Source organism: Bubalus bubalis, chromosome 12 (genome assembly GCF_019923935.1).
Source record: "Bubalus bubalis isolate 160015118507 breed Murrah chromosome 12, NDDB_SH_1, whole genome shotgun sequence".
NCBI lineage: Eukaryota > Metazoa > Chordata > Mammalia > Artiodactyla > Bovidae > Bubalus > Bubalus bubalis.
The window spans coordinates 82289802-82313386 of NC_059168.1; the positions used below are offsets into that span (position 1 = coordinate 82289802).

General features: G+C 43.2%; 1 protein-coding gene and 1 long non-coding RNA gene across 5 annotated transcripts in view; both read right to left on the bottom strand.

The window, feature by feature from the left end:
* DDX1 (DEAD-box helicase 1) overlaps positions 1 to 20352 on the bottom strand; it is a 40215-nt gene extending 19863 nt beyond the window's left edge. The window contains exons 1-12 of one of the 3 annotated variants that reach the window (XM_025261540.3): positions 20067 to 20352; positions 9221 to 9272; positions 8846 to 8909; positions 7709 to 7738; positions 6829 to 6925; positions 4865 to 4912; positions 3164 to 3247; positions 2721 to 2804; positions 2267 to 2343; positions 1343 to 1415; positions 791 to 867; positions 564 to 678 (exon numbers count right to left, since the gene is read on the bottom strand). In XM_025261540.3, coding sequence (XP_025117325.1) covers positions 564 to 678; positions 791 to 867; positions 1343 to 1415; positions 2267 to 2343; positions 2721 to 2804; positions 3164 to 3247; positions 4865 to 4912; positions 6829 to 6925; positions 7709 to 7738; positions 8846 to 8909; positions 9221 to 9272; positions 20067 to 20109 — 844 coding nt within the window. In that variant the 5' untranslated portion in view covers positions 20110 to 20352. Of the gene's footprint in view, positions 1 to 563; positions 679 to 790; positions 868 to 1342; positions 1416 to 2266; positions 2344 to 2720; positions 2805 to 3163; positions 3248 to 4864; positions 4913 to 6828; positions 6926 to 7708; positions 7739 to 8845; positions 8910 to 9220; positions 9273 to 10587; positions 10610 to 12108; positions 12231 to 20066 lie in introns of those variants that run through there. The other 2 variants (XM_006069108.4, XM_044926227.2) reach the window with 2 other exon arrangements.
* A 1105-nt stretch (positions 20353 to 21457) lies between these two features.
* On the bottom strand, positions 21458 to 23025 carry LOC123328721. 2 transcript variants are annotated; one of them, XR_006543747.2, is made up of 3 exons: positions 22720 to 23010; positions 22398 to 22550; positions 21458 to 21869 (listed from the first exon to the last, which is right to left on the bottom strand). It is a non-coding gene; the product is annotated as an uncharacterized LOC123328721 (long non-coding RNA). The 2 variants fall into 2 exon arrangements; XR_006543746.2 differs by lacking the exon at positions 22398 to 22550 and having other exon boundaries at positions 22720 to 23025.
* Between the last annotated feature and the right edge of the window lie 560 nt (positions 23026 to 23585).

Sequence of the window (23585 nt, forward strand, 5' to 3'; positions counted from 1 at the left end):
CATGGGGTCGCAAAGAGTCAGACACAACTGAGTGACTTCACTTTCCTTTCCTTTCACTTTCCTTTGTGATTAATGAGCTTTGAGATGTACTGAGCTTAAATAACTGAAGCAGACTAGGCAGCACAATGGTTAGAGTGTGCGCTCTGGAGTCAGACAGCTTGTATTTGAATTTAGTTCCACCGCTTACTTATCCTGTGACCTCGGTCAAGTCCCTATTCCTCAAGTTCTTTGTCTATAAAACCACCTTGCAGGGTTGTTGCAAAGACTAAATAACGCAGGTGACACCTAGCACAGCGCCATGGCATTTAATGAGCACACACCCTGTAAACCTGAGATACCATCGTCATCATTATGATCAGTTTCCCCCAAATGCCCGGCCTGAAACCAATACTTGGGAGTTTATGAATTGGGTTCTGACCCTGAATTTTACTGACGTGTTCAATAAATGAGAGAGACTAAACCAGCTGAGGAGAACCTGGACCTCACTGCGAGAAGCCTCGGTCACTGGAGTTCTTACCACACCCGCTTCTTGAAACCCTTACCCCATTGGGTGCAGTACCTACCTGCGTGCTGCGACTTGACAACGAAACTCTCCGGCGCCTTGGAAAGGGCAACGAAACCATCTTTCGGTGGAAACTTGAATTCTTCTTCCCCGAAGTTAAATTTGAGTTCCGCGTTCTAGCATTGAATAAAAGAGAAAATGGTAACTCTGAACCTAAGAGCAAACTAACCAGGATGAAATGATGAAGATCAAATTAGCTTATAGTCACAGCAAGATATCTCTAATTACCTTCAAAACACAGGCAGGGAACAGGGCTTGGTTCTTCATATGTGGTGGTATTTCAAATGCCAGACCAAGATCTTTGCCTTTAAAAAAAAAAGAGAGAGAGATACAGAAAATGAATCGAAACAACCAGAAAAGGACCGCCACATGCTCACACTGTCAAATCTACTGGTTCTGGCATTAACTATGCTGCCTAATACCACCTTCTCAAAGAAGCCTCCTCTGACCAACCCCAGACGATCACCTTCCATTCCCTCACCCAGACTTACATATCCTTTCAGTGCCCACTGCTCCCTCCTAACATATCATAGATTTGTCTGCTTCCCCCACCAGTAGGTAAAGCCCACAGAACTGTACATAAATATGTCTCCTCCTTTTCTGCTGCATCTCCAGAACCTACCAGCCTGCCTGACACATGGCAAATGTTCAGTAAGCATTTGTCTAAAAGAAAGGTAAGGAGGAAGGGAAAGAGGACTGAAGACAGTGAGGGGATTTTAAAAATCATGAATACTGAATATCATATATATTCTCCAACAAAACAACCCATAGAAAGCTTACCGTTTTTGGAGAATTTGACATGCCCTTTATCTATATCTAGGTAACATCCAATGGTATCATGCATAGTGAATTCCTAGAAAACCAAAAAGTCAGGTACTGTTAATAAAAAGCAAAATTGAAAATAAGGTTAAAAGTTCAAATATAGTTGCATCCAAAGTAAGTGCTGCTGCTAGTATTGAATAATAATTACTTAAAATTCTAATGCAGATGTTAAAAATGCCTACTCCAGCACATCACATATAATAATAGAAGCATCGGACACGCTTCTTAGAATCCACATGATATTAAGGCTCATCCACATTACTACATACACAGGTTACTAGAACAAGTGTATTTAGATGTAACATAATTCAGAAGAAGAAATGAACACCCCAAGTATTAAAGTCAAAGCCCAAATCAAAATGGGGTGAACACAAAGAAACTATGGAGGGGCTAATGAATGGTATAAATGAAAAGTAGTTTTTTTTTCATTTTGTATCATTTCTTCACCCCAGTCCAAAACTGAACTTTCTGTGGAAAATGTTCAGAAAATTCACTTGAACTTGACAATCGTTTCTATACCCTCAGTCATGTCACGAGCGGTCAAGTATGCAGGAAAACGTACTAAGCTATGATTGAGTCATTAAAGATAACTTGCTGCTGCTGCTGCTAAGTCGCTTCAGTCGTATCCGACTCCGTGCGACCCCATAGACGGCAGCCCACCAGGCTCTGCCGTCCCTGGAATTCTCCAGGCAAGAACACTGGAGCGGGTTGCCATTGCCTTCTCCATTGTGTGAAAGTGAAAAGTGAAAGTGAAGTCGCCCAGCTGCGTCTGACTCCTAGCAATCCCATGGACTGCAGCCCACCAGGCTCCTCCATCCATGGGATTTTCCAGGCAAGAGTACTGGAGTGGCTTGCCATTGCCTTCTCCGAAAGACAACTTACCTCTCCATAATTGTCAAACTGCTTGTTGTGGGATTTCTTCCCTGTTCCACCAAAGCCAAATCCAAACTTGTCAGTACCTACATTTTAAAAGTATTTTATAAGTGTAGGAAGAAAAAGTATAAAGTGAAAAGCACCATAAAAGCAGCTTAAAAGCTGAAGATTATTTGAAACATCTACAAGTATTATGTGGTATGTATTAATGCAAACTAACTTTACTGACTTTACTCTTACCCTCAACATTATTCCTCCTGATTTTATGATGTTACCGTATCTATTTTTGGTGGACTTCAAATCTTTCTTGGAATGAGGTAGGGAATAGGTAAATAATATTATTTCTATGTCTCTAAATATAAACTCTATATGGTTAAGTTTATTACTTCACTCCCCACTAAAACAAAACATTAAAAATTCACAAATGGAAATCAATAAACTCAGTTTATTTAGAAACACTTACCGAGATCTAGGGATGCTTGCATGGAAGACCACCCAACTCTGCACAACCCTTGGTCATGACAGGATACCTCATAGTAGTGCTTCCCTACAGGGACAAAATACTTTTGAGATTTACATAAATCGTACACATGATTCATTTACCACGCAGCCACTTTTCCATTTAGACGTGAATCTGAGCAAACTCCAGGGGAGAGTGAAGGGCAGGGGAGACTGGCATACTGCAGTCCATGGGGTCACAGAGACTCAGATGATACTTAGCAGCTGAACAACAACACTTTTCTACTGTTTCTGAATTACATTTTATATGTTCCAGATGAAGACTTGTAGATCTTTCTGTAACATTAAAAATCTTTTCCGATCCTCACTTTAAAGCTACTTTAAAGAAAGTTCATGTACTAATATATCTCCCCAGAAGTTTGTAGGAGCACAAATGTTGTTTAATACCTTTCGTTAAGCCTTTGGTGGCTCTGCATCCATGCCATTCCTTTACTTCTCTGCTCTGACAACAAAGACCATCTGACCCAATTGCTGGATTTGAGAAAAACACAGAAAACCATGTCAATACAGATGATGTAAATCACGCACTCTGAAATAAGCATCATTCAGTCTCACTAAGAAGATAAATTTTCGCTTGTTGCAATGTTCCAAGGACTAAGAGCTGCTGATTCCTGAAGGACAGCAGCATCTTCTGTGTGAGTAACTGCCCCCATTCAGGCCCTGGAGGGCCATGCCAAAGGTCGGGGACTAGTTTCTTTACTATGACCTATTGACCTGGACAGCATTTTACCACAACAAAAAGGAATCAACACAGTACCTAACCTGACTTGCACCGACGCCAGCTGCACCACCAACACTTAGACAACTGCTCTCTCGAGTCCCTTAAACAAGTGGATACTAAGGATGACACTGCTTGCTCCGATTTTATGCTGAAATTAGAGTCTGAATGAACGCTACACTGAAAGGAAAAGAGAAAGTCTCCCTGGCTTGTTCCCTAATCTGCAGATCCAGCAATCACAAAGGGAAAGCAGGAAAAGTCTGAATAAATAACCCTGTGGCTATTATTGCTAACATAGGACTCTCAAACATGAAGTTCTATATTATATATCACAGTCAGTCATAGCGCTAATTGGTGCTTTTCGGCTTTAACTAAAGCATTTGGCCTTTATCTTTACTAGAAACTGCAACTTTTGTCCTGGCTTGGGCTTGCAAATTATATCTGGCACCTGACTACAGAAGAAACCTTTTGAAAAAGCACCTCATCACACATTTTCCTTTCCTTATCAGAAATTACATTATTTACTCAAAGTATAAATTCTCATGAGTATATCATATAAACCTCTGAATTTTTAAAAAGTTCTGTGACAAAGGTAAATCCTAAACATTTTTGCATTTAAAATTCTTTATGCGTATGTACATAATTAATCTAGATACCACATGGTGAAGAGCAGCATTGGGGTTGCTTGTTTTTGTCATGATTCCTCAGGCCCCCTCTACCTTTCTCTGTATCCTGATTTTCTTCCTCACTGACACCTGGGGAAAATTCCTCCAAGTCAACTCTACAGTTCTGACTTGTTCTTCCTAATGGCTACACAAGAGTCCATGGATACACCCTAATCTTTGTTTACTATTCTGGCAGCAGCATTTACTTTGCTGGTAGTTTTTATCATTAGAAATAATGTTGCATCCAACAGCTCTGAATGTATATCCTTGCATATGGGAAATTTTTTCCCAATGAGCTTGATCTTCCAGGAATATACATTCTTTAAATACTAAAAGATAATGCGGAACTGCTTCTTAGAGAGGCAGCCAATTTGTACGTTTGTATCACTCTTCTGGATTCTTGCTAATCAGATGGTATAAAACAGTCACTGTAACTTTTACATTCCACTTCCCTACTACCTATAAACTTGACCTTTGCATGTTTATTGCCATTTGGATCTGCTCTTCTGTGAACTGCCTATTCACATACTTTGCCCATTTTCCTTATTGGCTGTTCACCTCTTTCTTACTAAAATAAGTAACCCTTTATCATCCATCAACACAAGAACCCCTAATAAGTTTATAAGGATTCTTTATCTTTCCTCAGCATTGCATTAAAAACAAGCTTTTGAATTATAAATATGCTGCTAAAGTCTCTCCACTTACCGAAAGCAGATCCTCTGTCATATGGGTTCATTTGCCATTTGTTCAGCACTAAGCAAATTAAAAGTAGAAAAGTTAACCCTAAATAAACATAATTTAAAACATTCTACAGAAAATAAAGCAAATACTTTATATTTTATATCATACCATAACTCCTCTAGATTCAATATAGTTTTACACGCTATTTGGAATGTACAATTAAAAGTGTTGCTGTTTTGATTAAAGGCAAAACTGAAACTGAAAACTGAAACATGTCAAAAATAATAGTCACTGACCCACGAAGGGCTAAAACCTTTTCTGCTCTCTTGTTTCAGTGCCTTTTTACAGGATGGCACTGATCTGTGTCCTAACTATGAGAGCATTAATAAAATGAAGTTCTGGAGACTTCAGTCATAGTGAAAACAACCTACCAATGTATCAGAGTCCAATTATCACTTTATCATAACTAAAAGAAAAGCCAGTCCTTCATCTTAAATAATTCAAAAGTCACAAAGTATTTTCCTCCTTACGTCTAGGGAATCAGTATTTTCCTTTTCTAAAGTATCTTAAGAGTCTGGATAACCAAAGAATCGCAATAGCTAAAGAGAACTCGATGTGTTTTCAAGCCCAATTTCAGCCCAAGATAGAAATCTTTTCTGGACTATTTCTGGTCAAAATGTATCTACCATCTGCTTAAACATTCTGAATGTTCTCTGAGCGTCTCCATTCACTGTGGGCTCAAGTGAGCTACTAGGAATTAAGTTAAACAGTACTTTGGAGAACAATATTCTCTCTCCAGATCCCTTCAATGATGTAACAATTACACCATCTCTCTTCTTTGTTTCTCCATGTTTCAGTACCTAGCTTCTTTATCTGTAACAGGACATGGTTTTTAGAACCACAACCATTCAGGTTATCTTCTGTGGAGTGTTCCCTTTCGTCATCATCTCTCATAAATGATGGCTGATAGCCGTTACAAGTTCTCAGACTATTTCTAAATAGACTAATAGTCTAGTGTTCACATCCATTATCTCACAATTCATTTACAAATAAGTTCATTCTACAAACTCTCTAACACTGTTACTTTCAAACTCCTGAGAAGAAAACAGTTGATATGCCAGCTCATGCCACTTAACCTTGCAATTGTGTCACAACCGAGTTTTGTTTCATGAAACAAAAGTGACTTAATAAAATCACAGATTACTCAAGATAGAATGGAATTCAGAAACCATTTAATAAAACTGACAAAATTTAAAGATGAGAAAATTGATGTAAGATTGTTGATGGCACCAACAGAACCAATCTTCATGGAGACAGGACTGAAAATATGAAACTGAGTTTAAAATGTACACGTTACATTTTAACTTCTTGGGCTCCTTCCTTAAAGGACAACACATGCCTCTTTCCCTGTAGAAGGCAGTATTTTCTACCACTGTGGGGTTTTACTCTACCAATTATTTGTAAAATCCTTCCTCAATGCCTTTGTAAAACATCGTACCAATTTATCTTCAATGAAAGTGAAAGTCACTCAGTCGTGTCTCTTTGCGACCCCAAGGACAATCCAGTCCATGGAATTCTCCAGTGGGTAGCCTTTCCCTTCTCCAGGGGATCTTCCCAAACCAGGAATCGAACCCAGGTCTCCTGAACTGCAGGCAAATTCTTTACCAGCTGAGACACAAGGAAGCCCTTTATGTTCAATATTATGCATAAAAGCTATCAAGTTAAGAAAAACATTAAAATAACTATAATTTCCAAAATGCCAGTATTTTCTCAAAGGAATTAATACTAATGTTAGTATTTTAAAAGGGATCGTCTTTCAATGTTTATGCTCTCACTTTTAGCATTGATGGTTTCCACAACACCAAGTGACAATACCATCCCCCGTATATCAACAATAAAAGTGCACACTCAAATCTCATGTCTTTAAATATCTAGCATGAGAAATACTAATTTATACTAAATGAAATTAATAATATGCAAAAAATCACCTGAAGCACCAGTTTTAATTGTCGCTTTTCCTTTTTTGCCTTCTTGTTGGTCTTTCAGAGTTTCATACACTATCTGAATAACCGGAATACTGAAAGCCTAGCCAAAAAACAATAGTGCTCTATATTAGTAATGACATATCAGTGACAGTTTACTAATCAATGTAAATTGTGAGAATTATGCATGCACCTTAAATAATACACATATTCCTGATTGCTGCTCTAATTTGCCCAAAGCCAAAATATCAGTAAGATAATAAGAGTTGACTGAATGAAAGAAATAGGAGCCAGCCAGCAGCCCAAAATAATAAGCAGTAGGGACCTACAGAATGAAATGAACTGAAAAGGATAAATATTATTCTCTAGTCTAGACAAATAGGAGATCAACCTAATTGCAACCTCTTTATTACTGGAGCCACTACATTAAAATTCAGAAGTGAGTATAAATATTAAAGATATTGTAACTATTTCCAAGACCAGTTTAAAACTATATTCTTAAAGCCATACTCTTGTAAATCTTTTTCAGAATTAGCTGGCATGGCAACAAAAATATCGCTCTCAGTGGCAAGCAACAAATTTTTTACATTTTGGAAGGAGATTATTTGATTAAATATTTCAAAGCAAAAACCAATGTTTAAAGACCCTGATGCTGGGAAAGACTGAAGGCAGGAGAAGGACGACAGAGGATGAGACGGTTGGATGGCATCACCGGCTCAACGGACAGGAGTTTGAGCAGACTTCAGGAGATGGTAAAGGACAGGGAAGCCTGGCGTGCTACAGTCCACGGGGTCACAAAGAGTTGGACACAACTTAGGTGACTGAACAACAAAAGTTGCTTTAAAAATCAACTCTTACAAATAAGTCAACTTAGAAGTTTACTTACCCCAGTTTTTCCACTTCCTGTTTCTGCAGCCTAAATGAAAAAAATAAATAAAGCTTAAATTGCCAGCTAAAGAAATCAAATTAACGTGATAGCATGTAGAAATCTCTAATGATACACAAGCTAGCCAGATTATTCCGATTTCCTCATTCAATTCTTTTGACTACTGCCAATCTTGCCATTTCTTTTCCATTCCCACTGCAATCTGTTCGCTTTTCCCATTGCTAACAGTCAAATCTAAATCCTCACTATTCTAACACCCTAACTTCATCTCCGGAGAAGGCAATGGCACCCCACTCCAGTACTCCTGCCTGGAAAATCCCACGGACAGAGGAGCCTGGTAGGCTGCAGTCCATGGGGTCGTGAAGAGTAGGACACAACTGAAGTGACTTAGCAGCAACTGCATCTCACCTCTCAGAGCTATACTACAAGCTGCTACCAAATCAGTCTTCACAAAAAAGCACACTTCTAACCATGCAAGGCATCTCTAGTTAAACATGTCCAATGATCCCCACTGCCAACAAACACCCAAATTCTTTACCATGACCCTTAAGAAAGGGCTCGGATAATCTGACCCACCATATACTCCCATCTTATCTCAAGTTACACCTCTCCACCCCCGCACTGCAGACACATGTATGGCATGCTACCACCTGAGTGAACTACTCTGGGATCGTGCCCTGCATTCTCCTATTCCCTGTTTTTGCTGATGTGCTCTCTACCTGGAGGGCATTTCTCCTTTATCATCCCTTGTCCAAAATCTAGTTCCTCCAAGCCGAGTCCCTTACAATTCCTCAAGCAGAAGAGTAACTGCATCCCCACTTGAATCTTGTCACACACTGCGTTTCTTGGGCAAATCCTCCCTTGTATGACATTTATCTGTGTACCTGTCTTACTGAGCTACTGGGTTTAAGCTTCTGAAGGGCAAGGACTGCATCGTATCCACCTCTGTGTTCCCTGCAACTCCTACCTACTTATTTTGAATGGAGCATATGGATCTTCAATGTTGGTGAATAAACAAAATTAATTTGGTGAAAATATCATTTTTAAGCCTATGGGGCCTCTTTAAGTGTGCGGTTACAAACAGCCCCAGAATTGTGTTTCCCTGGCTTCCAACTACCCCACCATGTTTAAACATACCATAAGGACATCACCTCCTCCTAGGATGAGGGGGATCGATTCAGCCTGGATATCAGTTGGGAGACTAGAAGAATCATTTTGAAGAATTTTAGTTAGTGAAAAGAAAGAAAAAAAAAATCACCTAAGCTCATTAAGTCATGTTAAACAATAAACCTAGATGAGAATTTTATTTGGTAAATACTAATAATCTTTTCTCAGCTAAAAATATATCAACGTTTAAAAAGGAAATTCTACAATTTAAAGAATCACAAGAAAAAAACTGAATTTCACTTACCCAACTGGGCCCAACAATCTTTGATAAAATCACTGTTATTTTAAATTGTAAAACTCTGCTGTCACAGGAACATACAAGTTTTTAAAGACAGAGGTACTTACAGCCAATCCATCTCTTCCACGGCTTGTGCAATCTCAGGCATAACACCCATCTCTGAAAATAAAAATTAATTTTAAAGATTACACATAGTACTAAACAAATTATACTACTCTTAAAATTACTGTTCAGTGGTGAAACAGGTTTGAGGCAACATTCAAATGTCTACTGAGTATAAATTTTAGAGAAAGACCTTGAAAGTCAAATTCAAGCTCTCACTACCAATGTGACCTTAAGCAAGCTACATACCTATTTCCCCACAGAAAATGGAGCTAAAATACTGCCTGCATTGTAGGGATATGGGAGATTACCGATACTCATATGTAATGCACCTGGAACACAGCTGTCACTTAGTGATGATATACAGCAGCCACCGGTGACAGTTTCCTTCCTACCACTAGTGAGAAATCTGCCAGAATTGGAGAGGTTCCAGACCAGTACCTTGGTGTTTCATCTACAGATGATGTGGAAATCACGTGTCTTGCCTCTGTGAGGACCATGTGAATACCCTCAGCGATCTGAGACAAATGAACAGGTAAGAAGAGGGAGCCCACATGTACAGGTAGCCATAATCAAAACTATGATGAACTGAAAGGGAGGGGCTGGTGGTGAGAACTTGGGTTAACCGGAAATGTCAGCTGAAGAACTTCTCTGTTCTTACCTGTTCACATGTTTTAAGTAATTTACATCAAAGTGAATCCTAAATAAATAGGCCGGGTTATTTCTCATTGGATTTTGAAATTTCATCACTTCTCAAATGAACTGTAGGGTTGTACGGAATAGTCAGTTGTATTTCTTAAATGTCCTTTCCAAATAAGAAGTGATCTTTCAAGTCTGCATTTTAAAACTGTAGCTTTTATTACTGTTATCTATACAACAGTATATATTTCTATTAAAAAACAAACAATACTCAAATACATCCAACCCCAAAGATAAACTATTTGGATACTTTGTATTTCTTATAATCGTTTGTAAAAAGACAAAATAAATCTATAATCCACTGCAAAAGTAGCTCCCACACGCCCCCCTCTACCACATCAGGTGAGAAGACTCATATTAGCAGTCAACAGTAGATACAATACTAACATTTTATATGTGTGCTCAGTAGCGCCAACTCTTTGTGGCCCGATGGACTGCAGCCAGCCAGGCTCCCTTGCCGTGGAATTTTCCAGGCAAGCATACTGGAGTGGGTTGCCATTTCCTTCTCCAGGGATCTTCCTGACCCAGGGATGGAACCTGCACTGGTGGGCAGATTCTTTACCACTAGTGCTAGCTGGGAAGCCCCAACATTTTATATAGTGATCTAATTAATATAAACATTGATGACATAAGAAAGCATAAAAATCTCTTCCAAAAAGGCAGGCTCTCTTACCCCTCAATCTCTTTGACGAAATCCACAGATTGAAAAACTAATCCAGGTCAAAAGTACAGCCAAGCTGATCTTTTAAAAAAGTGACCCCATGAGAGTCTAGGTGTATTCTCTCTCCTAAAATGTAAACTGCTTGGAAAAAAGGGTGAAGGTCTTCAATAGGCTGCATCCGTATTAACTTGCTTGTGGAACTATTACATTGCAAGCACCAACTAAAGACGGCTTTCAGCAAATTCCAGGCAATTTCTTGTTCCACACTGGTCATGGTCTTTGCAGATTTGCTTTGAAACCATGTTTTATTTAAACAGAACATTTTTAATACTCAAAAGAAAAATAGCAATATTCATGCTCTTTAATTCCACTATTGTCTTTATTTCACATCACAGACTCTTCCAGCCCTTTACCCTAATATTGCTGAAATCTGTGCATAACTCTCAAAGTGACCCTACAAAATGACAACGTGGAGTAGCTGCTCTGCACACCTGAGCTCTGAAATCTTGTTTTAGGAGAGCTGGTCAAAGAAAAGCAGCTCCCAGTCTATGTAGATTTCCTCTTGTCTGCTATGAAACCCAACTAAAATCACCAGAAATCCTCCTCCCAACTAAAAATCTGGAATTTCTAATGTTCTAATAGTAGAAAAATGAAGAAAGTAACAATACTGGGTTATATGTGAAGCCATCTTAATAGGTTAACAAACATTAAAGATGGTTGGCCTAACTGCATACATTTATTGCTAGGTAAATGTACAACTTTCAGTATGTAAGGCTGACTGCAACTTGGGGACGTATAAAGGAAGAATGATAAAGAAAAAGGAAAAAAACAACTGTCCAGTTACGTAAGCCATCTCAAATTCCTTTTCGGAACGAAAGAGGGTATCGCCAGAAAAGAACGATTTTGAAGTGTGCGCTGACCTCGTGTTTACGCGGCTGAAAAGGCTTTCCCTATAGCTTAGGTATATATAACGTTACGCTTGATGTAACAGCGCTTAACAACAAAGAAGGATCAGGTTTGTGCCTAGGACTTTTCGTTCTGGAAGGGCCTGGGGAAAACTCTAGATGCAGGATGGTCACTTCCAAGGAAGCCCTCTCCGCGCGCCTCGCTGCCTCCCGGCCCGGCCCGCCCCTCCCCGGGCGCGGGCAGAAGACGGTTCCCTGCACCACCCGCCACGTCAAAGCGCAGGAGGCCCGGGGCTCCGAGCGCAGCTGCAGCATCGCCGCCGCATCGGGCAGGACAGCAGGGTAAAGGGCGGCTGGAAGGAGAGACAGACGGGAGCGAGCACCGGGGAGGCCCGGCCAGCCAGCCGGCATCCAGACAGCAAAAGGCTGTCTCCCTGCAACAGCGAGACGCACCGATCGGGCCTCCCGCGCTGCCACTGGTCCCCCCAGAACCCGCCCCGGGCGCGGGCAAGGAAGAGATCACCCTAGACAGCTCCCTCCTGAACTGCGCGGCCCCTCTCCGCCCCTTGGCCCAAGCCGAGGCGCCGATCGGGCCGCCCGCTCCGGCCCCCCTGCTCCGCGGACGCACCGGAGAAGGCCGCCATCTTCGCCCCGTCCTCCGCCGCTCAGCTCGCGCTCCCTCCCTCCGCCCGGACACGCTGCGAGCTGGCCGCGGGCGCTTCCGCTCCCTGCCCGGCCCCCGCCCGGGTCTGCTGCTTTCCAAGTCCGGGCAGGCACACAGCCTTGACAGAACGGTTCCGGGCACAGAAAGACCCGCCCCTGGACCTCACAGCGGAGACCCAGTTGAGCTGCGCCTTGGTTTTCCTGAGTAGCCAGTACCCGTCATCATTAGACGAACTCAGAGTTACCTTTTACGTCAAGTATGCTGTGTGTCATCAGGACCACTTTCACACGTATAAGGAAGCAGGCCTTTCGTAATGAGGCTCACACAAGGGCCCAGGATGATCCGACAACAAAACTGTGTTATCTCGGCTGCCTCCTTCAGACCCCTCAACTTCTCAAAGATAATAAGCAGGGCTTTCTGGTGTGTGAATGACCTGGAGAGAATGTACTGAACTCAATGTCCACCCCCCCCCCCCTCCCTCCACCACCAATACTAGGGAGAGAAGAGCCTGGCACCCAATAGCCATTTATTAAATATTTTTGGCTGATTCCAGCCTCCCAGCCTCAGTGTTTGATGTAGTATTGAAAATTTCAAATCTGTTTGATGTTCATACAGTTTTGACTCTTCTTTTTGCAGAAAGATAGGAAAAGTAAACGAATATTTAATCCTCCCGTCATCTGCCAAGGAGTATTAACATCTTTAGATGAAGACACTAAGTGTCAAGAAATTAACCCATCTAAAGCCACGTAGAAGAACTATACAAAAAAGATCTTCATGACTCAGAGAACCATGGTGGTGTGATCACTCACCTAGACCTAGACATCCTGAATGTGAAGTCAAGTGGCCCTTATGAAACATCACTACAAACAAAGCTAGTGGAAGTGATGGAATTCCACCTGAACTATTTCAAATCCTAAAAGATGATGCTGTGAAAGTGCTGCACTCAATATACCAGCAAATTTGGAAAACTCAGCAGTGGTCACAGGACTGGAAAAGGTCAGTTTTCATTCCAATCCCAAAGAAAGGCAATGCCAAAGAATGCTCAAACTACCACACAACAGCACTCATCTCACACACTAGCAAAGTAATGCTCAAAATTCTCCAAGCCAGGCTTCAACAATACGTGAACTGTGAACTTCCAGATGTTCAAGCTGGTTTTAGGCAGAGGAACCAGAGATCAAATTGGCAACATCTGTTGGATCATTGAAAAAGCAAGAGAGTTCCAAAAAAATATCTATTTCTGCTTTATTGACTATGCCAAAGCCTTTGACTGTGTGGATCACAATAAACTGTGGAAAATTCTGAAAGAGATGGGAATACCAGATCACCTGACCTGCCTCCTGAGAAATCTGTATGCAGGTCAGGAAGCAACAGTTAGAACTGGACGTGAAACAACAGACTGGTTCCAAATAGGAAAAGGAGTACATCAAGACTGTATATTGTCACCGTGCTTATTTAACTCCTATGCAGAGTACATGATGAGAAACGCTGGGATGGATGAAAGCACAAGCTGAAATCAAGATTGCCAGGAGAAATATCAATAACATCAGATATACAGATGACACCACCCTTATGGTAGAAAATGAAGAACTAAAGAGCCTCTTGATGAAAGTGAAAGAGGAGAGTGAAGAAGTTGGCTTAAAACTCAACATTCAGAAAACTAAGATCATGGCATCTGGTCCCATCACTTCATGGCAAATAGATGGAGAAACAGTGACAGATCTTATTTTATTGGGCTCCAAAATCACTGCAGATGGTGAGTGCAGCCATGAAATTAAAAGACACTTACTCCTTGGAAGAAAAATTATGACCAACCTAGATAGCATATTAAAAAGCAGAGACATATTTTGCCAACAAAGGTCTGTCTAGTCAAGGCTGTGGTTTTTCCAGTAGTTATGTATGGATGTGGGAGTTGGACTATAAACAAAGTTGAGCACCAAAGCACTGATGCTTTTGAACTGTGGTCATTGGAGAAGACTCTTGAAAGTCCCTTGGACTGCAAGGAGATCGAACCAGTCCATCCTAAAGGAAATCAGTCCTGAGCATTCATTGGAAGGACTGATGCTGAAGCTGAAACTCCAATACTTTGTCCACCTGATGGAAAGAACTGACTCACTGAAAAGACCCTGATGCTGGAAAAGATTGAAGTCAAGAGGAGAAGGGGATGACAGAAGATGAGATGGTTGGATGGCATCACTGACTCGATGGTCATGAGTTTGAGCAAGCTCCCAGAGTTAGTGTTGGACAGGGAGGCCTGGCGTGCTGCAGTCTATGATGTCGCAAAGGGTCAGACACGACTGAGCGACTGAACTGAACTGAACCGAAAGCCACGTGGCTACTGGACAGCAGTGGTAGCTGAGCCACATCTGCGTAACCTCAGGGTGCTTGCTGTACCATGAGTAGCTAGCCCCAGACGGACAGGAGAAAAGGAAACCTCAGGCAAATCGTTTCAGATGGACTTAGAACGACAGCTTCGGGAGCCGTACTCGCTGGGTTTGAATTCTAGCCCTGCCTCTTGCTAGGTGTGCGTTAGTGTTAGTCACTCAGTCATGTCCGACTCTTTGTGACCCCATAGACTATAGTCTTCCAGGCTCCTCTGTCCATGGAATTATCCAGGAAAGAATACTGGAGTGGGTTGCCATGCCCTTTTCCAGGGGATCTTTCTAACCCAAGGATCAAACCTGGGTCTATCACATTGGAAGGCAAATTTTTTACAGTCTCAGCCACCAGGGAAACCAACTTTACATAGGGTAGTAATATCAAATCTTGTTTTAATCAACATAAATGTGTATTTTACTTATCCCATTTTGAATAACCATCCAAAGAACTTTTTTAAAATTCATTTGCGGTAATTCCTTTTTTTAAAAGAAAAAGATTTTTACCTCATTGAAACAATAGCTAGATATTTTTTGTGTTTTTTCAAGTTTTTTGCTGATGTTCTTAATTGCTCTTATTAGCATCTGTGACGGAGAAGGCGATGGCACCCCACTCCAGTACTCTTGCCTGGAAAATCCCATGGATGGAGAAGGCTGGTGGGCTGCAGTCCATGGGGTTGCAAAGAGTCAGACATGACTGAGCGACTTCACTTTCACTTTCCACTTTCATGCATTGGAGAAGGAAATGGCAACCCGCTCCAGTGTTCTTACCTGGAGAATCCCAGGGACGGGGGAGCCTGGTGGGCTGCCGTCTATGGGGTCGCACAGAGTCGGACACGACTGAAGCGACTTAGCAGCAGCAGCAGCATCTGTGAAACCATTGAGAAGACCTCAAGGAAGCTTTCTAAACTGGTTTTTCTTGTTTTAAAAAGTTTTTAAGTTAATTTGACTTTTGTTGTATAGATATCAACAAAACAGTTGTTTACAATGATAGCACTCAGCTGTGTAACCTTGAACAAATTTGGGCTTCAGTTCACTCTTTTGTGAAATAACCATGAATAATGTCGGCCTTGAAGGACTGGTATGAGGACTGAATATAATAGGTAAAGCATCTACAACTGTGCACAGCACTGTCTATGTGTGTTCAGTTCAGTCGCTCAGTCGTGTCCGACTCTTTGCGACACCATGAATTGCAGCACATCAGGCCTCGCTGTCCATCACCCACTCCCGGAGTTCACCCAGACTGCCGTCCATCGAGTCCGTGATGCGTCCAGCCATCTCATCCTCTGTCGTCCCCGTCTCCTATGTGTGTTAGCTCTCTTATTACACTAGGACCTGTAAGAGGATCCACCACCTGAAGTTCCAGAGGTAATCAAATCAGGCGGAGCTGCAGCCTCCCACCTCCAGGGGGCACCATTCACAGTATAGTCTATATTCTCATTCTATTTTGTATCAATTTATATAAGTGGTACACCTGAGAGTTATGCAGTGTAGCAGTTCTGAATAGATACCATATACCCCATATTTTTCCTAGCTCAAGAGATGAAGCATTTTCCGGGGGACTACTCAGAACTTTTGATCTCAGGAGTTTGGGAAGCAGAAGGCATACTCTGAGAAGCTGTGACTAGAGGGCACCAAGGCAGCAGGGCAGAAAAAGAGCCGGAGGGAAGAGAAGGCAGCTGTGTAAGCAGACTGCAGTTCCAGCAACTGCGGGGGAATATGTGTGACCTTCCCCCTCAGGGCTAACTGCACCTGTGGAGGGTGGCCTTGAAGCGCTCTTCAAAGGGAATGTGCCCAAGAGAGCTGCCTGGAGAAGCTAAAGGATGCAGCAGACAGATCCCCAAAGGACCCCATTTTATTCATACTTTTAAACAGATGGGGGCCTCCCTGGTGGCTCTGATGGTAAAGAATCTGCCTGCAATGCAGGAGACGCAGGTTCAATCCCTGGGTCAGGAAGGTCCCATAGAGAAAGCAATGGCTACCCACTCCAGTATTCTTGCCTGGAAAATTCCATGGACAGAAGAGCCTGGCAGGCTACAGTCCATGGCGGTCGCAAAGAATTGGACCCGGCTGAGGGACTAACACTTTAACCCGAGGACAGACGTCACCTGCATCATGTGAGTTGCGTTTGGAGAATACCAGCACAAGAATCTCCCAAGAAACCAACAAAAAGTACCTCTGAGCTAAAAAAATCAACCTTGGGCATGATTGATCCCAAGAGCACCAGATTCAGATCACAAAGGGACCCGCCAACCAAAGGTGAGTCTCCTTTCTGCCAGATGTTATCTCTCCCCAAGGGTCAGAAACAATAGTTAATGGGAGACAGGAGAGCAGAAATGAGAGTGACTACACCCTTCACAGCATTGCTAAGCTGGGAAGAAGGAAGCTGTCCTTTTGGTTCAAGTTGTGAATTTTGATCATAACACTGGCTGCTAAGTCACTTCAGTCGTCTCCGACTCTGTGCGACCCCAGAGAGGGCAGCCCACCAGGCTCCTCCGTCCATGGGGTTTTCCAGGCAAGAGTACTGGAGTGGGGTGCCATTGCCTTCTCCACATAACATTGGACCCAATAATTTAATAACAGAAATGAGACTATAGTTGTGATGAAAATAGCCAGGCAGCTTTTCTTTATCTGTGTGTGCCTAGTCGCTCAGTCGTGTCCAACTCTTTGCAACCGCATGCACTGTAGCCCACCAGGAGCCTCTGTCCGTGCGATTTTACAGACAAGAATACTGGATTGGATTGCCGTTCCCTTCTCCACCTGGTCCCGGAAACTCTACATAAATAATTAGGTGGGAAGACAGCCACCACTAGGTGGCGCCAAATTGTAGCTGAGCTGACGGCACCAAACAGGTAACTGCAGCCATGCTGGGTAAACCTGCAAAGGTAATTAAAACTCCCAGCTGGGACTTTTCCACCAACTTTTATTTCCATAACTTCACAATAACCCAGCATTTTATGTAATTGAACGTTTTGGACCCATAGCCAAGAGTGTTTGGTGGAATTTTCCTGTAATATCCATGCACCCAAGAGAGACTGTGATACGTATTTTCAGGTAAGGTGTAGTATAGGTCACTGCAGACCAGATGGATTTTAACTGCAAAGGCAGCCCTAAAAAATACATCCTTGAGTTATGCTGGCCCTTGAGAGTGTAGAGGGGATGGCCCCCATGAAGGAGTCCATGGACTGGCCACACACATTCCCCTTTCCCCTTGAAAGTGAAGTGAAAGTGTGAGATGCTGAGTCATTTCCGATTCTTTGTGACCCGGTGAACAGGAGCCCGCGAGGCTCCTCTGTCCATGGAATTCTCCAGGCAAGAATACTAGAGTGGGTAACCATTCTCTTCTCCAGGAGATCTTCCTGACCCAGGAATTGAACCAGGGTCTCCTGTATTGCAGGTGGATTCTTTACCGTCTGAGCCACCAGCGAAGCCCTCACCCTTTCCCCTTGCCCGTCTCTGTTATGAAAGTGAAAGTGAAGTCACTCAGTCAAGTCCAACTCTTTGCGACCCCGTGGACTGTAGCCCACCAGGCTCCTCTGTCCATGGGATTCTCAAGGCAAGAACACTGGAGTAGGTTGCCATTTCCTTCTCCAGGGGATCTTCCCAACCCAGGGATCCAACCCAGGTCTCCCGCATTGCGGGCAGACACTTTAACCTCTGAGCCACCAGGGAAGCACTATTATACAGCCTGGGAAAAGAAAAAAAGAAAAGGTTGCCTTTCCAGACTCCCTTGTAGAGAGACAGCACGAGATCCACTTCTGCCTAGATGAAAATGAAAGTTCCTTTTTTAAAAGGAAAGATCTGACTGGCAGATACTCTTTGTCTTCGGGACATGCTCCCTGGAAAGGCAGAGATGAGCCACTAAGATGGCTTCATGCTAAGGCTTTTGAAGCAGAAATCAGGAGACTGGATCCTTGATGAATGGTGGTGAGCTACGTTACCAGCCCAGGTCTGTCTGCTGCTAGATGTCTTGTAGCTGGAAAATGTCTTATATATTTGAGCTACTGTTAATACCCTCTAGCTTGCCACCTAACACATTCCTAACAGATATGAAGGAAGGAGACGAAACATTCATCCATAGAGATATTGTGTAATGATCCCTCAGATCATTTCTTGAAATGTTCTAGAGTAGAGCAGTAAGAAACTTACTGTGGCTCTAAAGTCATGGCCCCAGTCATGAAGGCACTATCAAAAACAACGCTTGAATATATGTTCATTTCCTCACAACCAAAAATGAAGATGAAATGAATGTGCCATATGCAATGGCGGAAATGACTCTAAATTTCCTGAGCCCTCCTTCCCAGCTTTTAAGGATCTAGCCATCACCAAGAAGGAAACAGCAAGAGAGAATTGTTTTAATGTGAAAGAAGTCAATTAGAAAATGCAATACTTTCATTATATAACCCATCCCCCAAGTCCTTCCTCCCAATACATAATACAAACCCATTCATCATTCCACCCAGGTAATGTCTCACTCCTCAAAGTTTCCCCAGGAAGTTTGCCCACAGATCTACATCTTAGAAGAAGAGAGAACTTAGCAGCAATGCTCTGGATCCTGAATCCTGCTGTGAGTTGTTGCTGTTGTGTTTTTCAGTTGTGAAGTCGTGTCCAACTCTTTGCAACCTCATGGACTACGGCAGGCCAGGCTTCCCTGTCCTTCGCTATATCCCAGAATTTGGTCAAACTCCTGTCCATTGAGTTGGTGATGCCAGTCAACTGTCTCATCCTCTGTTGCCCACTTTTCCTTCTGCCTTCAATCTTTCCTGTATATGGTAGTGTATATATCCCTTGCATCAGGATCTTTTCCAGAGCGTCAGCTCTTCATATCAGGTGGCCAAAGTATTGGATCTTCAGCATCGTTCTTTCCAGTGAATATTCAGGATTATTTCCTTTAGGATTGACTAGTTTGATCTCCTTGCAGTCCAAGGGACTCTCAGGAGGCTTCTCCAGCATCACAGTTGTAAAGTAAAGGAAAGGAAAGGAAATGTCCCATGGACTTTAGCCTACCAGGTTCCTCCGTCCATGGGATTTTCCAGGCAAGAATACTGGAATGGGTTGCCATTTCCTTCTCCAGGAGATCTTCCCAACCCAGGGATCAAACCCAGGTCTCCCGCATTGTAGGCAGACACTTTATCATCTAAGCCACAGGGGAGTTCTTCGGTGCTCAACCTTCTTTATGGTCCCACTCTTACATCCGTATGCTGTGAGTGGATGTGGCCAACCCTCCATCAGGACACCCTCTCCACTTTGAAATCTCTTGGTATTAGACTCCTGATTCCACCCTCCAGAGGATGGCACACACTAGACCTTCCTATCAGCAGGTACCCTAAGGCCACTGTACCCTTCAACACATCAGACCATGTAGAATTCCTTGCATAGAGCAGATTGCCCCTCTCCACTAAATGTTTGCTTATGCTGTTTCCTCTCCCAAGAATAGCCTTCCTCTTTCAGTTTCAGTTATCTATTGCTAAGTAATACCTCCAAACAAGTACAATAGCTGATTTATTGGTCATGATTCTGTAAGCCTAGAATTTAGGCAGGGCTTACCTGACTGGTTCTTCTGTTCCATGCAGTATGAGCTGGGGGTCATTCCCTTGGGTACATTCAGTTGGTGGGCTGGACTGGACGGTCTGAGAAGGCTTCACTCTCATGCCTGGTACTGCAGGGCTCCCATCCATGGGCTTGTTCTCTCCAGATGTCCATCTTAGGCTTTCCCACAGCAGGATTAATCCAGGGAAGACAGACTTCCTACACGGTAGCTGGGTTTCAAGGGAAGAGGGCCCCAAAATAGAAAGCCAAGGCTGTGTACCTTTTAAGTCAGCTGTGGAAGTAGCTCAGTGTCACTTCTGCCAAGTTCCGTTTGTCATTACAGGTCACATGACCAGCACAGCCCAGATTCATGAGGAAGAGAAATAGGCTCCACCTCTAGATGCAAGAAGGCTTCCCAGGTGGCTCAGTGGTAAAGAATCTGCCTGCCAATGCAGGAGACACAGGTTCCATCCCTGGGTTGGGAAGATCCCTTAGAGAAGGAAATGGCAACCCACTCCAGTACTGTTGCCTGGGAAAGCCTATGGACAGAGGATCCTGGTGGGCTACAGTCCATGGGGTCGCAAAGAGTCGGACACGACTTATCCACTTAACAACAGCAACAACTTAATGCAAAGAACAGTAGATAGTCTGCAATCATCTGTAGGACACCATGCCTCTCTCCTTGACAAACTCCTAATTATTATTCGGATTTAGCTAAGCTAGCAACTAGCAGCAAATCCTGCTTAATGCCAATCCCCAGCTCACAGATATTGCTAGTTTACCCCAGCGTTTATTTGTTTTCCCTTAAATTTCTGACAATAAGCCAGATATATGGCTTCCCAGAATAATGAGTCTCTTCTTAACCCTCCATGGTAGCTGGGTCATATGCTTGTGTTCTGGCCATTGGCATATAAACAGAAGTGTCATTAATGGAGTTGGTGCATCCTTCTTACTCTTGTTCCTTCCTCTTGCTGGAATAGGGATACAATGGCTAGGGCTTGAGCAGCTTTTTTGGGCCTTGGAAAGAGAGCCATATACGGAGGATGGCAGAACAAGAGAGAACTAGCTTGAGTTTCTGGCTCCAAGGAGCACCATACCAGCCAGAACTGACTCTAGATTTCTTACAAGAGAGAGAAATAAACACTTATCTTCTTTGTTTTGGATTTTCTCTTCCAAATGACCAAACCTAATCCTAATTTTTATACCCCCATTAGTTATCTAATGGGCTTCCCTGGTAACTCAGACGATAAAGTGTCTGCCTGCAGCGCAGGAGACCTGGGTTTGATCCCTAGGTCAGGAAGATTCCCTGGAGAAGGAAATGGCAACCCATCCAGTATTTTTGCTTGGAGAATCCCATGGACAGAGGAGCCTGGTGGGCTACAGTCCACGGGATCGCAAAGAGTCAGACATGCCAGAGCATCTTCACTTTATTTTTTTCTTTCTTATTAGTTATCTATTGCTACAAAACAAGTGAACCCAAAATCTAGTGACTTAAAACAAGAACATTTACTATTGCTCACAGCTTCTGGGGAGTAGGAATTCGGGAGCAGCTAGACTGGGGACATCCACACAAAGCCGTTCTTTCTGTTGTAGTAAAGCTGCGCGCCTGGTTTGCAGTCATCTGAAGTCTGGGTGGGGGTGTAGGGGAAGGGCAGGCAGGGATCAGCTTGTAGAGGTCGCCAGCTCTTGTGACTCTGGAGCAGTTGGCAGGAGGCCTCTGTTCTCCATTTGGACCTCTTCCAGCAGGAACTTGAAGGCTCTCATGCGATGACTGCTGGTGTCCCCTAAACTCCTCCCTGCTTGCCACTGAAGCCAGGGATCCTAGAAAGCAAAGCAGAGGGAGTGATAGCTTCTATAGCCTAGCCATAAAAGTCACACTATCACTACTGCCATATCTCATGGCCACAGAGGTCTAGTCAGTTGGAAACATGGGGACCAGTGGACAAGGAAGGATCATTTGGGGACCCAGTTCAGAGACTGCCTTCCACATCCCCCTGCTTCCCTAACGGACCCCTCATCTGTTCAAGTAGCAGGTGGCCATCCCTTAACATGAGGAAAAATCCTGTTTGTACAGCATCCTGTGGGATAAATCATCTTCCTTCTAGACCAGCCTTTGTTGTCATTTGTTGGCTTAGCTTACCCTGTTATTCACAGTTTACCTAACTCAGAAAGCAGTTTGGAGACAGGAAAGGCTCATGTTTAAACATTCTCTTTTTCTCCCTCTGAATTTCCTACGGCTTCTGAGCTAAGCAACAATCATTGAATTTTATGCTTTTGTCAAAATAAGCTGTCAGAAATGGATCCAGATCTATTAGAAGGCAACATCATTCTTGCTGCCCCAGCATTCACCTTATGATGCCAGGACCAGAGGGGACCCAGCAAACAGACATAAATCCAGAGATCTATAATTCTGTATCCCCCGAAGAAGTGGCCATAAAGTCCATCACTCCAGATATATGGAAAGGAGAAGACAAAGGGCAACACGGATGAGTTTCAGAGGGACTGTAAAATAGAAAAAGAGATCACGCTAACTGGGTCAGTCTCATTATAAGCAAGGCAGGCAGGGACACGATTTACGCCTGGGTGCTGACTGGCCAGCAGGCATGAGCATCCGCCTCCCTCCTACCCTACCCCAACCCCTCCTGCACACCTCTACCCCCAGAACCATCACCTGTGTTCATCATCTCCTGTTGGGGATGCTGATGGCTCTTGGGGAAATGGTGCCCCACTTAGAGTCTGAGCAAGAGAACACAGCCTGGAAGGTTGTGGGTGTTTAAGAACAGACTGTGCAGCTGACAAATGTCCTGAATCCAGTTGCCCAGGATCTGCCAGGACCTGAGTTTCATTCCCTGCAAAAAAACACCCATGTTGCATCTGCAGCCAGGGGACAGGCTTGCCTTCTCAGCCCCTCTCCCAGGGTCCTCGCTTTATCTCACATTCTTCCCATCTGTGAAACTGATCACTTGTTAACAAGGTCTGTGATTGTTATTTGAAGCAGACTGAATTAAGACCACTTGCTATTTTTAAAGAGAGAGGGGTTGATAATATGGATGGTCAAGAATTCTTCAAAACGCCTGGAGAAAATAATTTTGAATATGGAAATATATCCTGCCTGGTCAAAGGTTCCCAAGATGCTGCAATAGTAAGACTGGGAATTGGTGAAGGCTGCTTCAGGTGTCACTCTGAGTAGTGATGTTCCAGTTACTGTGACTGCATAACAAAGTACCCCCAAATGTAGTGGCGTAAGAGCTCCATTTATTATGCTTGTCGAGTCTATGAGTGAGGAGCCTGCATGGGCACAGAAGGGATGGCTTTTCTCTGTTCCTCAGTAACTAGCACCTCAGGTGAACAACTCCAAGGCTGGGGGTTGGAATCATTTGAAGGTTCATTCACTCACATGACATACCTGATGCTGGTAGCTTATGATGTTGGATTCATGATCTCCGAAGAAGATTTAGCTTCAGGACCAGGAACCAGTCTTGATCACTCAAGAGCTTTTATGTAGCAGAGTTATATTAAAGTAAGAGAAAGGACAGA